Source organism: Chiloscyllium plagiosum, chromosome 17 (genome assembly GCF_004010195.1).
Source record: "Chiloscyllium plagiosum isolate BGI_BamShark_2017 chromosome 17, ASM401019v2, whole genome shotgun sequence".
NCBI lineage: Eukaryota > Metazoa > Chordata > Chondrichthyes > Orectolobiformes > Hemiscylliidae > Chiloscyllium > Chiloscyllium plagiosum.
Window position 1 is genome coordinate 23,033,839 of NC_057726.1, and position 14,928 is coordinate 23,048,766.

The 14,928-nt window shown below is 40.8% G+C and overlaps 1 protein-coding gene across 3 annotated transcripts in view; it reads right to left on the minus strand.

Annotated features, from left to right (window-relative positions):
* Window positions 1-14,928, minus strand: part of gan (gigaxonin) — a 111,698-nt gene that overhangs the window by 22,899 nt on the left and 73,871 nt on the right. The window contains exon 10 of one of the 3 annotated variants that reach the window (XM_043706670.1): window positions 2,158-2,257. The exons of 1 other annotated variant lie outside the window; for it this stretch is intronic. In XM_043706670.1, the coding sequence (XP_043562605.1) occupies window positions 2,170-2,257 (88 nt within the window). In that variant the 3' untranslated portion in view covers window positions 2,158-2,169. Of the gene's footprint in view, window positions 1-2,157; window positions 2,538-14,928 lie in introns of those variants that run through there. One more of the 3 variants, XM_043706669.1, reaches the window with a different exon arrangement.

Genomic DNA, 14,928 nt, shown 5'->3' on the forward strand with positions numbered 1-14,928 from the left:
CAGCTATTATGAGGGGGCATAGCTTTAAATTAAGGGGGGGTAGGTATAGGGCAGATGTTAGGGGTAGGTTCTTTACTCAGCGTGTCGTGAGTTCATGGAATGCCCTGCCAGTAGCAGTGGTGGACTCTCCCTCATTATGGGCATTTAAGCGGGCATTGGATAGGCATATGGAGGATAGTGGGTTAGTGTAGGTTAGGTGGGCTTGGATCGGCGCAACATCGAAGGCCGAAGGGCCTGTACTGCGCTGTATTCTTCTATTTTCTATGTTCTATATCTCTTCCAAACTTGCTTTTTTTTGTAGATAGTCAGATTGCTTTCCTGATAGCTATCTAGGGATGAACAGAACGCTGCTCCAACCCCAAATAGTAGAAAGAATTAAACTACTGCCTTTGGATCCCCTCTGAGAAAATCCATTCCCCTGCCACCTATTCCATTAATCTAGCTGGCAAGTTTGAGGCTGAACCAGAGTATTGATGACCTAGATGCAAGGGAAGCTAGGCATATTATTGGTAATGGGCCGAAAAGTGTGGTATGCTGGAAAAGCACAGCAGGTCAGACAGCATCCAAGGAGCAGGAGAATCGACATTTCAGGCATAAGACATTCATCAGGATTATTGGTAATAAGAAATTCAGTACATCATTTGTACAAGGTGCAGTTCTGATAGAAAAAGCTATATGCTCACCTCAGTTGTGGAGGTATTACTCTACTTAAACCTTTATCTACATTTTCATTGGTTCACCCTCTCAACTTGGTTTCACTAAGAACGAGAAGGCATAATCTTAAATAGTGTTTAATAACCAGGGCTTTTCCTGTCTCTCTGAGTACTGCATTTGGAAATTATACATCTGATCAGATACCTGATAAGTTGAAGGCCTGAAAGATAAACCACCCCCCCAGCAACCTTTTAACAACTATTCATATGTAGAATCCACAATACCGATGTTCTCATCGGTCAGGAAATTGATTCAGTGAAGTTCATCATAAAGTACTCTCAGGAAGCTAAGAGACCATTTAATATCTGAATCTGTGTTTGATTAATCGATTTACTGTACTTCAGTACATGTGACAGTGACAAGCTTTGTGTACAAGCTGTACAGGCAGGTCATAGTAAGCAAGAATGTACAGATCAAAAAGACAGACAGAGGCACATAGGTGACATTACACAGGGTGGGCACTAGATGAGATCAACATTAGCAAGATCAACATTATTTGAGGCTACAGAGTCCATTCATCAGTCTAATAATGGCCAGGAAGCTGTTCTTGACCCTGTCAGTGCATGTGTTCAGGCATCTGCATCTTTTGCCTGATGGAAGAGGTTGTAGGAGATCATCACTGGGGTGCGATGGGTCTTCGATGATGTTGGCAGCCTTTTCTGTGGCAATGTGCTGTATAAATGGAGCTCATGGATGGAAGGTTGGCTCTCGTGATGGTCTGAGCTATGCTCACCATCTTATGTAGTTCTTTTACGGTTCTGGGCAGCAGTTGTCATACTCGGTTGTTATGCACCTAGACAATTTGCTTTCAATGCTATATCAGTAAAAGTTGGTGAGGGTCCTTATAGACATGCCAAATTTCCTGAGCTGCCTGAGGATGAGGTTGTTGTTGTTGTGCCTTTTTGACTGTTGCATCGCTGCGGGATGTCCAGGACAGGTTGTCAGTTATCATCAAACTTAACACGCTCAACTTCAGCTCTGTTGAGAAAGATGGGGGGCATGTTCTCCTCCTTTCTTTCTGAAGTCAACGATTAGCTCTTTAGTTTTGCCGATATTGAGACAGAGAATGTTCTCACTGCACCACGTCACCAAGCCCTCTATCTCCCGTCTGTATTCTGACTTGTTGTTAGATATCCATCCTACTACGGTGGTGTTGTCAACAAACTTATAGATGGCTATCTTTCGGAATTTGGCAATACAGTCGTTGGCGTGTACAGGTAGGGGGCTGAAGACACATCTTGGGGGGTGCTCCAGTGTCGTGTGTTATTATGGTGGACGTGCAGTTACTTTCTGCATCAATGGTGCTGGAAGAGCACAGCAGTTCAGGCAGCATCCGAGGAGTGATTTTGCTGAAGCTCCTCGGATGCTGCCTGAACTGCTGTGCTCTTCCAGCACCATTGATCCAGAATCTGGTTTCCAGCATCTGCAGTCATTGTTTTTACCGTGCAGTTACTTTCACTGACTGCAGTCTGTGGGTGAGGAAGCTGAAGATCCAGTTGCAGAGGTAGAGCCGAGACAAAGGTCAGAGAGTTTTGAGATCAATCTGGAGGGTATAATGGTGTTGAAGGCAGAGCTGTAGTCAATGAGCAGGAGTCTGATGTAGGTGTACTTGTTGCCCAGATGTTCCATGGATGGCTTCTGCTGTGGATCTGTTACATCAGCAGTCTAATTATAGGGGAGTGAGGCAGGCTGGGAGACTGGATGTGATGTGGACTACGACCAGCCTATTGAAGCATTTAATGACTGAGTTCAGAACCACTGGGCGGTTGTTATTAAGGGTATGGGGATGATGGTGGTCTTCTTGAAGCGGCCAGGGATTTGGGCTTTTGGGGGGGGGGGGGGGGGGGGGAAGAAGAAGAGGTAGAAGATGTTGGTGAATACCTCTGCCAGTCGGTCTGCACAGGATCTGAGTGTTGGTTTAAGACTTACAATTACTTATATTTCTACATCAAAAATAAATTTGAAGAGCCTTACATGACAGAACTTTAATTTGTTGCCATTATCTTTCCAGAATATAACTTAATACTGAGAGAATAACAAGTTAAAAGAATATAATTTCCACTAAAAAATTTGACAATTTTTAGTTTTACAATTAAACCTGTCTTATGGCACCTTAGGAATGCTGTTGTTCTTTCAGGTAAACTAACACATCGTAAGTGCCAAAAGAATAAAGGTGCTGCACAAAACCATCGTCTGTCAGTATATTACTTCCAAACCAGCAGAAAATTGCAAGACAACCCTAAATGGAAAATGATGAGATGAAGAGAATTTCTGCAATAGACCGACAAATTTACTAACCAATTTCAAAGTTTGCAATAAAACACGAGTGATAAAATGAAGTGAAGACGTCATGTAGGAGTTCCAACAGATTTTTCCCAGATATATTTAAAAGGCATGCTTGGCAATTAAGTTAAAGTGCTCTTCAGCAACCCCATTCCAAAGAGTTGGCTGATTATTCAATTTTCCATCTCCATCAGCTACATGGCTTTGTAACATTTCTACACATGCTTCAGTGAATCAATGTATTGGTTTATTTCTGACAGGTAACCACATTTTGAGAGTTTTCTATGTGCTTTGCGTAAGCCTCTAAAATTGTCTAGTCAATCCTATCCAATTATAAAAGGGCTCTTGCAATCCCACATTATCATATTAAATTGTAAGCCAGCAGGAGAGGTGAAGATTTAACCTTAACTGAATTTATGCATTGGCTTTCAAGTTGTATGTTTACAATTCTTGGAATAAAATAGTTTACATTGATATGAATAGGAAGGGTTTGGAGGGATATGGGCCGTGTGCTGGCAGATGGGACTAGATTGGTGTGGGATATCTGGTTGGCATGGACAGGTTGAACCGAGGGTTTGTTTCCATGCTGTACATCTCTATGACTCTATGAGAATGAATGAACATTAAATATAGAATCTAGCCAAAACAAATTACATAGAATCCAGACAGTGTGGAAACAGGCCCTTCAGCCCAACAGCTCCACAATGATCCTCTGAAGAGTAATCCACCCAGACCCATTCCCCTACTCTACTGCTTTACATTTTCTCCTGACTAATGCAACTAATCTACATATCCCTGAACACTAGCGAGCAGATGATGTAGAAAGAATTTCCATGTTTTCTTGAATAACAATTTTGCGAAGCATTGATGTCAAGGAAAGTTTGCTTCCTGGTATAAGCAATTTCTGAACATGCCGACAATGTCTTGGAAAACTGAATGTTTTCTGTAGGGGAATTAGATTTGGTAATAATGTACAAAGCATAACTGCTGACAGCTGGTTTTCATCAGGCTTTTTACTTAACTGATAACGTCTTTGCTTGCAAATGAAGTCATTATATAATTTGAAAAAAAAAAGGGTACTTGTTTCTTTGGGGACTTGCACTGCTGATGATGAATCCAAATGGAAGCAATCAAATAAAGTTTCCATAAATTGCCAGTTGAAGTATTTAAAACCATTACACCAGCACAAATTTTTGCTTTTTGAGTTTCCATTTTGATGAAAATATCAAGTTAACCCTGAAGAACAATTAGGGACTAAAGAAGGACATAGTTTAACTGCTTCATAACATTGAAGCATCAAGTGACAATAAGGTAGAGCTGTCCACAGCAGTGTACACCTAAGGACACATTTCTTGAACATAAATGCTGGATTTACTTCTAGTTTAAAAAAAAGTCACCAAGACAAAAGTTTCACATTATATTGATTTATTTTACCAAGATCAGCTGGTGAAGAGAAATAGCGCATTTTCCTTTAAAAAAAAACAATTTTTGGTTTAACATTTGTACACATGGAGTGCAAGTTATGATGTGAAGTGATAACTGAAGATTCCTCTGCTTTACCAAGATCAGCTGGTGAAGAGAAATAGCGCATTTTCCTTTTAAAAAAAAACAATTTTTGGTTTAACATTTGTACACATGGAGTGCAAGTTATGATGTGAAGTGATAACTGAAGATTCCTCTGCTGTTAGTTTATCAATATCATATTCCTGCTTACTCTGTCCCTTGATGCCTTTAACATGTAATAAATCTTCCTGAATCTTCTCTCTTTTGAATATCGCACCAGGCATATCAAAAACGAGGAGTCAGCCTGGTGAAGCTACCAAGCAGGACTACTTGTGTGCCAAACAGCATAGGCAGCAAGTAAAAGACAGAGCTAAGTGATCTCACAATCAACAAATCAGATCTAAGCTCTGCCACATTCAATCATGAATGGTTCTGGACAATTAAACACTCACTGGAGAAGGAAGCTCCACAAATATCCCCATCCTCAATGATAGAACAGCCCAACATATCAATGCAAAAGATAAAGCTGCAGCAATTGCAGAACTCTTCAGTCAATTGTACCAAGTGGATGCTCGATCTTGGCCTTCTCCAGAGATCCCCAATATTACAGATACCAGTCTTCAGCAAATTCGATTCACTCCAGGTGATATCAAGATATAACTGGAGGCAAACCGACACACAAAGGCTATGTGCCCTGATAATATTCTGGCAACAGTACTGAAAACTTGTGCTCCAGAACTTGCTCCTCCCCAAGTTGAGCTCTTCTTGTATAGTTGCAACATTGGCATCAACTTGACATTGTGGAAAATTGCCCACGTATGTCCTGTACATAAAAAGTAGGACAAATTCAACCTGGCCAAATACTGCCCCATCAGTCCACACTCGATCATCAGTAAAGTGTGATGGAAGAGGTCAGTGCTATTAAACAGCATCTGCTCAACAATAACCTGCTCAATGACATCCAGTTTTGTTTCCACCAGGGCCACTCAACACCTGACCTTATTACAGTTGGTTCAAACATGGACAAAACAGCTGAATTCTACAGGTGAGGAGACAGTGATAGCCCCTGACATCAAGGCTGCATTTGACCAAGTGTGGCATCAAGGGGCCCGAGGAATATTGGACTCAATGAGGATAGGGGGCAAACTCTCCACTGGTTGGAGTCATGCCAGGCATACAGGAAGACGGTTGTGGTTGTTGGAGTTTAGTCAACTCAGCTCCAGGGCATCTCTGCAGGAGTGTCCCATGCCTAATAATCTTCAGCTGCTTCATCAATGACCTTCCCTCCAACATAAGGACAGAAATGGGGATACTTGCCAATGATTGCAAAACATTCAGCACCAACTGTGACTTCTCAGATACAGAAGCAGTCCATGACCAAATGCAACAAGATCTGGACAATATCCAGGCCTGGTTGACAAGTAGCACATAACATGCATGCCACACAAATGCCAGGTAATAACCATCTCCAATAAGAGATGACCTAACCAGCACCCCTTGACAGTCAATTTTGTTACCATCGCTGCGTTCCCCCATTACCAACATCATAGAACATAGAACATAGAAGAATACAGCGCAGTACAGGCCCTTTGGCCCTCGATGTTGCGCCGATCCAAGCCCACCTAACCTATACTAACCCACTATCCTCCATATACCTATCCAATGCCCGCTTAAATGCCCATAAAGAGGGAGAGTCCACCACTGCTACTGGCAGGGCATTCCATGAACTTACGACTCGCTGACTGAAGAACCTACCCCTAACTTCAGTCCAATATCTACCCCCCTTAATTTAAAGCTATGCCCCCTTGTAATACCCGACTCAATACGCGGGAAAAGGTTCATACTGTCGACCCTATCTAACCCCCTAATCATCTTGTACACCTCAATCAAGTCACCCCTAAACCTTCTTTTCTCTAATGAAAACAGCCCCAAGTGTCTCAGTCTTTCCTCATACGATCTTCCTTCCATACCAGGCAACATCCTGGTAAACCTCCTCTGCGCCTGTTCCAGTGCCTCCACATCCTTCCTATTGTATGGCGACCAAAACTGCACACAATATTCCAGATGCGGCCGCACCAGAGTCTTATACAACTGCATCATGACCTCAGGACTCCGGAACTCAATTCCTCTACCAATAAAAGCCAGAAACTGCCCCTGGACTCATTGGTTATCATTGACCAGAAACTCCCCTGGACTCACCATATGAATACAGTGGCAGGTCAAAGGCTTGGAACACTGCAGCGAATAATTCACCATCTTACTCCCCATAGATATCCATCATTTACAAGGCACGAGTCAGAAATTTGATGGAATACCTCACAATTGCCTGGATGGATGCAGCTCCAACAACACTTAAGAATCTTGGCATTATTCAGGACAAAGCAGCCCACTTGATTGGCACCACATACATAATCATCCACTCCCTACACCACAGACACTTGGTAGCAGCAGTGCATACCATCTACAAATTGCACTGCAGAAATCCAAAGATTCTCAGACAGCATCTTCCCAACACATGACCAGTTCCATCTAGAAGGACAAGGGCAGCAGATACATAGGAACACCATCACCTAAGGTTCCCCTGCAAGCCACTCACTATCCTGACTTCAAATATATCACCATTCCTTCACTGTTGCTGGGTCAAAATCCTGGAATTCCCTCCCTAATAGCATTGTGGGTCAACCTACAGCAGGGGCTGCAGCGGTTCAAGAAGGCAGCTCATCACCACCTTGTCAAGAGGAGTTAGGGATGGCCAATAGTTATTGGCCAGCCAGTGACACCCACATCCCACAAGCAAATAAGGAAAATAAAAACTATGACTACATGTCTTTTCTCTCAATTGTACTCTCACACAAAGAGAAAGCAATATGAAATACATTCCTGAATTTACCTCCCTGGATTTTCTTCAAATAAGTTTGAAAAAACTGAGCAGAAACAGATCATATACAAAGTTATTCCAGCAAACACAACTGACTAAATAACTTAAATAACATCAATGCACACTGATCTGTTACCACTAAACATGTTCATGTAATTCAAATTCAGCTCCCAAGGTCACAATTCTGCCCAACAAAACTCCGGTACACCAAAGCTTTTGGCAGAAATTGAAACCTGTCAACAATATATCTTCATATAGACCTTCTATGATGCAAAAGATCAGTGGATAAATTTAACCATTTTTCACAAAGGAAAATGTAATTTTAACCACTTCATTTGAATCTAGAAGATGGATATGGCTTTAGTGAGAGAAAACAGTTTCAGATGACAGAGATCATAGAAAAAGAATCATACAAAAGCTGTTCACAAAAGTAAGTTGTGAATCTTTTAGAGTTGTTAATAAGAACTCATAACAGAATACGAAACAAATGTATCTACTTTAATGACATCTAGATTGTAGAACCTGTATGTTGTTGGTGCAATGGAGCTGAAACCTCATTCGAAGTTTCATCTATAAGAAAGACAAATGTAGGTGACACAAAGAATAAATCAGCTTAGTTGTAAAAATTGTTGATTAATAGATCTCTCGGTTTTGATATTTAAAGCAATGTAATTTCTGCTTTCCAAAAACAGAGCAGAATTGGGAGACAGGAGGGCTGGAATCACAGTCTGAAAAGGAATGTGAAGGGGCTGATTCAATTTGTAGCAGGATCCACTGAGCACGCAAGCATGGAATGGGAGAATTCGGGAAATAAAAATTCCCTTTGGAAGGGAAGATTCGAGAGTACTGGATTGCTCAAAGGATCCAGCTGCTTAGCAGTGAGGGGAGGTTTTTAAAGAGTTATTGTTTAAAAGGATGCTGGGAATGAGATCCCAAGATATGGGAATAATGTAAATGGTACTATGGCATCTGGCAGTCGTGGGAGTGAAGGTCTTGGGATCTAAGACAAAGTTAGTGGTGCCATGGAAGTAATAGAAGAATGCAGTATATGATGGTATTTTAAAACTATAACTGACGATATAGTTTGATGTTTAGGACTCAAGGGGTCATTGCCTGACAGCAGTGATTGAAGCAGTATCAGGGACTCTTGATATTCTCTCCCCACTTGCCGAGAGAGCCATAGAGCCTGAAAACAGCAGAGTTCTGAACTATTAGCTGCAGTAAACTAAGACTGATTCTTTTAAAATCTACAGTTATGCAGTGTGCCTTCCATCTTGGCAGCATTTACAGGAAGGGTTACAGTATGCTATCCATGATTGTTTGTCCATCAGGGAGAAAGTTTAAAAAGAGCACTGAACCTAGAAGGTTTCCATAACTTTGTGGCAGTTAAGTGGAAAATGAAAGAGTACAAAGAGTACAAAAACAAAAATGTATCACAAAGAAATGTGAAAGTCAAAAAAGACAAGTAAATCACAAATTACTTTGAAGGTCTGATGAGGAAAACAAGAGGGGTATAAAGTGACAGACAGCAGGCAAACAAAGAATTGAAAACTGAAAGACAAATAGTCTGTCAGTTATAGGAAAGAGATAGCGTCCATTCCATCACCATCCCTCCCAGTTTGCACCATGGTACGGAAATACACTAGATTACACAATACAAATCTTGCGGTTAAAACATAGAATGTCCAGTTATTATACAGCAGCAAATCATCTAACTCATTAAGACTCGCAACATGGAAAACATCATACAGCAAAAACAGCTCAACCAACCCATGCCAGTGTTTTGCTCCACCTGAACACAAGTGGACATTGCTGGAAAAGCATAGAAGGTCTGGTACCATCTGTGGAAAGAAAGCAGATTTAATGTTTCAGGTCCAGTGGCCCTTCTTCAAAATGGATCACTTTACCCAAAACGATAATGTTAGTCAGTTCCACACTCTCACCAGTCTGGGTAAAATGCTTCTTTTGAATTTTCTATTGGATTCCTTGATGATTGCTTAGTTATGTAATTCCTCCCAAGGGTGAACATTCTCTCCTTATTCAATTTTGATGAATTTTAAAACCCTCTAATAGGTCACACTTTCAATCTTTTTATTTCCAAGAAAGAGACTCAATCTGTTAAACCTCTTGATATGCATGCATTTATAGTGTCATACTTGTATATCCTCTCCATGTCTTCTCTAGTGCCGAGATATGTATTTTCTAATACCGCGATCAGAACTGCATGCCGTCCTCTTAAGCTGATTTAACCCAGGTTCAATTAAGGTGCAGCATAACTTCCCTACTTGCCCTTTAGGAAAAAAAGCATGCTTACCTATGGTACCTGTGTAGTTTGTAAAAAGAGATTTCTTTGTTTGTTTACTCCACCTGGACTTTCACCACCCAAATAACAAGTGACCTCCTAGTTCTAACAACCAAAATGTACCCTCACATTATTCAGTGCTAATCTTAGTTTGCCAATTTACACCAATTTATGAATGTAATCCTGTAATGTGGTTGGTCTGCCTCAATTTTGACTGGCACTGCCTCACACCCTCCAAACTTTGATGTAATCTCCAAATTTACCCTTTTCAAAATCCAGATAAATTATGTCTGTTCCATTATAATTATCTACTTTCTTTTTATGCTCCATGATAATTTAGCTAGTTAGTTAAGAAAGACTGTCTCCTTTGAAATCCATGGATGTTTCTAGAGGATCTTCTGTTCTCTCTTTTACCAAGGAATGTTAAGCTAAATAGCCTATGCTCGTTGGTCATGTTCTATCCTCTATCATTACCGGTGGTATTTTGTTTTTCCATTTATCATTTTATTCCCATCCTACAGAATGTATTTTATCTTTGTTGGCCATTTAATTTTATAATGCCTTTAGGCCTTTCTATAGTCATAGAGATGTACAGCATGGAAATAGAACCTTTGGTCCACCTTGTCCATGCAGACCAGATATCCCAACCTAATATAGTCCCACCTGCCAGCACCCGGGCCATATCCCTCCAAACCCTTCTTATCCAGGTGCCTTTTAAATATTACGATTATACTAGCCGCCAGCACTTCCTCTGGCAGCTCATTCCATACATATAACAGATCAGGCAGCATCCAGGGAACAGGAGAATCGACGTTTCGGGCATAAGCCCTTCTTCCTGAAGAAGGGCTTATGCCTGAAACGTCGATTCTCCTGTTCCCTGGATGCTGCCTGACCTGCTGCGCTTTTCCAGCAACACATTTCCAGCTCTGATCTCCAGCATCTGCAGACCTCACTTTCTCCCCATACATGTAACACCCTCTGCGTGACAAAGTTGCCCCATAGGTCCCTTTTATATCTTCCCCTCTCACCCTAAACCTATGCCCTCTCGTTCTGGACTCCCCACCTCTGGGAAGAGACTTCGTCTATTTATCCTATCCATGGCCCTCATGATTTTATAGACCTCTATAAGGTCACCCCTCAGCCTCTGATGCTCCAGTTCTGTTCTTGTGTAATCCTGTGGTATAAGAAAATTGCATAATAGCAGCACCATTAAACTAATGGGGCCGGAATCATAATTATAATCAATACATGCTTTAAAAGTTTGCATTTCAGAAACACCGTCCCCAATTTGTCAATCACATTACAGTGAATTTGCGTAAATGAAACGCGCACTATAGCAGAACAACCTGTACTGTTGTGTGCTACCAAGACAAATTATATCTTACATAACTACATTAGGGTAACAGAACAGAATGCAGAATATAGTGTTACAGCTACAGAGGAGCAACAGAGAAGGATCAACTTTATTATATGAGAGGGCTGTTCAAAATTCTGATAACAGTGGGGAAGAAGCTGTTCTTGAATCTGCTGGTACGTTTTCAAATTTTTGTAATTTGTACCCGATCAAAGAGTGGCGAGAGGGGTCTCTGAAGTTGGCTGCAAATTTAGAATTTTTTAAACCATAGTAATGGAATCAGCAATTGTGGCGTTGTGAAATTCCTTTCCTCTGAGGTAACAATTGTGACAATGAAGAGCAGAGGCTCAGGTGGAACAGTCCTGTGACTGGTATGTGGTATAACAAAATAATTTCTGAAGCTCAATTACTCCAATAGCATTGCAAACTTGTATAAGAATATGAGGGGCATGAACAGAGTGGATAAGGAGTAGCTGTTCACCTTAGTTGAAGGGTCAGTCACAAGGGGACACAGGCTCAAGGTAAGGGCAGGAGATTTGGAGGGGAATTGAAGAAAAACATTTTACCCAGAGGGTGTTGACATTCTGGAAAGCACTGCCTGGTAGAATGGTAGAGACAAGCTGCCTCACATCCTTTAAAAAGGTACCTGGATGTGCATCTGGCATGTCATAAAATTCAAGGCAAAGGGCCAAGAGCCAGTCAACGGGATTAGGTTGAAGGTCAGATGTTTCTTATGTGTCGGTGTAGACTTGATGGGCCAAAGGGCCTCTTCTGCACTGATTCCATGAAAAAGTTATGTGAAAAACTTGACTATTCAACTCTCTATTTCCCACAGCTCCACACGAACTCCACTTTGAATGCTGTTTAAATGTTCCTATCGTTGATACATCTCACTGTCTGTCAACATTGTTGCCCCTTTTACTTCCCCAAATCCATTCTCGGCCTCTTAAAATCAGCCACTCTCTAATCTATTAATCTGGTTTTTAATCATATATGCATGCCTCTCAATCATTTTAAAGGACAATATACTATGGCCATTTTTGCCTAGATGCTCCTCTAGTTTAATTGCTCTTAGCTGCTTTAGTTCATTCTCCATTACGAGAATTGTAAGTATGACAGTCCGTATTATCTATCAGCAGGTGTGTATCATCTGTCAGCACGCATACACAAGTTACTGACTGTAATTAAGTGAAATAAACGGATATGTGTAAATAAATTATAGTTCAACAGCATAAGGCAGATAAGGCTCATTTCTTTGTAATAAGAATCACCATTTAGAAATTCTGCCAGGATTTGTGCACTAAGCATGAAAATCACTATGCACATGCCACATGTAATGCTCTTGCTTAAACTGTACACGCTGAGTGGCTAAGTGCATTTGCATAAGTTAGAAAGATCCTGCCAGTCCATAAAAAGAATACAAAACAAAAGTGCAAGCTACTGCAGTTTGCATCAACCTAAGGAATATCATATTGATTGAACTACAAGTTCAAGGCATCCCGGAACAAGAGACATGATTAGGGATACCAAGAAGGTCTTTTGTAGGTGCCTGTGGAAATCTGCAGAACAGTATATAGGGAAGTACCATGATTTACAGACAAATGGCTACATAGTCAACACTATCGTTCGCCAAATTTCCTCAAAATATCACTTGCGTTTTACTTGAATGTGGAATAATGAACTTCCTTCAAAACATTTCAGCACTGACATTTCTTTTTGCAGCTGTACAAATAGCTCTGTTTTTTATTGAACAGCTGCAAAAATCATTTTCGATACTTTCTAATGCTCTGATTTACAAACTGGCTCTAGTGTGTATGCAGAAGTTCCCAAAAATTCTTGCCAACGTTTTTCAAACTGCAAATATAATGTTTTATTCCAATAAAGAATTACTATTATAATCTGCTACAAGCTCTCTTACATAGCATTGTTCCTATATCTTGGGTGGCTTATCTTTCATTAACAAACCGTTCTCCTTTTCACTCTTTTTTCCCACTGGTACAATAGCAACGCATTGGTGACTAGGCTGCAAAAATAACAAACAATTCTAGCTATCTGATAACCCATTTAAGAAGAAACAAACATTTCAATACAACTCTCAAATACGTAGTTTCTGTTACATGTTTAAACTATACCACGCCACTAATTTTGATTTATGTACATCTCTCACCTCCATTCAAGGTTTCTGTTTCACCTGGCAAACACAAGACAGAAATGAGATCTTAAAATTCTAACGGCTTACAAACAGCTTCAGTGCAAATGACAGAGTTCAAAAACATGCATGAATGAGCTAATTGGTGGAGGAAGAAAAAAATAAATCAAACATTCAAAAGATCTGAGTAATCTATTGATGAAACTTAAACACAGAGTTTTGAGATCAGGAGGCACATATTACTAATGTGCTTGTGAGGCATTGTTAATAAACAATAAAATAGGTACCTCATTCTTTCTTTAATTGTTCCTCTGTACATCATTCAAGACAATTCTGCCGATAGCTGTGTGTTGGTTGTCCGTGAACTAAGTTCAATCTTCAGTTTCTTCTCTGTACCTACCATTCAAGGCACTGACCTATATCTGTTCACTGCTTTATTTCTCCTCTGTTCTCAAGTTCTTTAACCTCAGTTTTAGTCTGTACAACTTTTACTTTGTGGTCAAAAGCAAAATACCATGAATGCTGGAGATCTGAAATAACACTGAATTGCTAGAGAAATTCAGCAAGTCTGGTAGTATCTCTGAAGAGAAAGAGAGTTAACCTTTCAAGTCCAATATTACTTTTCTTTGAATTGTTTCCACAGTAGCATTCTTACCAGGGGCAGGGAGATGCAAATTTAAACCCCACTATTATTTCATCACACAACCTAAACTGACAGTATGGTAAGAGAAAGTGGTGCACTGTCAGAGACAATGTCATCTTTTGACTGGGAAATTAACAAAGATCACTTTTGCTTGTTCAAGTAGACATACAAAGATCTTAAAGCATAACCTATATAAGAGTAAATTTCAGGGTGAATGATGAGCTTAACTCACATCCTAGCTATTATGCATCACTCAACGAGCATGATAAAAATGAGTTAACAATGTCATTTATCTCGGTCCTTTTTTTTTAAAAGAAGTTCACTTGTGGGACCTGGCTCTGTCATTTGCCCAGCTCTTATTCCCTGTACCTAGCTGTCCTTAAGGCTGCTTCCTCATTACAGAGGCACTAATGGTAGCGGTTTAGCTTGTGGGTCACAAAGCCCCAGGCAAGAGTAGAGGCTGGGAAAGAGTGTCCCTCATGGTTACTTCAGCGGTGTGGGAATTGAATCAATGCTGTTGGCATCACTGCGTGTTACAAAGCAGCAATCCAGCCAGCTGAGGCTCCCATGCCCTGACAAGGTGATGGTGGGTTGTCTTCTTGAATTGCTGCAGGCTATGTGCCACAGATAGATCCACAATGACTTGCAGGGGTTGAGTTGTTCCCAATTATCTACTGGCAGTGGTCATAGTTTTGAAACAAGCTGTTTAAGGATCTTCGGCAAATTTCTGTCTTGCATCTTTTCGATAGTGATTACTGCTGCTACCGAGCATCAGTAGAGGACTGACTGAACATTTATGGATGTGGTGTCAATGAAGTAGGTCAATATCCTGGATAGTGTCAAGCTTCGAGTATTGTCAGAGCTGTACTCACTAGGCAAGTGAGGAATATTCCAGCACACCGTTGACTTCTGCCTTGGAGATGGTGGACAGGCTTTGGGGAGTCAGGAGGTGAGTTATTCACTGCAGTATTCCTAACCTATGACCTGCTCTTGAGGCCAAAGTTCATATACAGTCATAGAGATGTACAGCATGGAAACAGACCCTTCGGTCCATCCCGTCCATGCCGACCAGATATCCCAACCCAATCTAGTCCCACCTGCC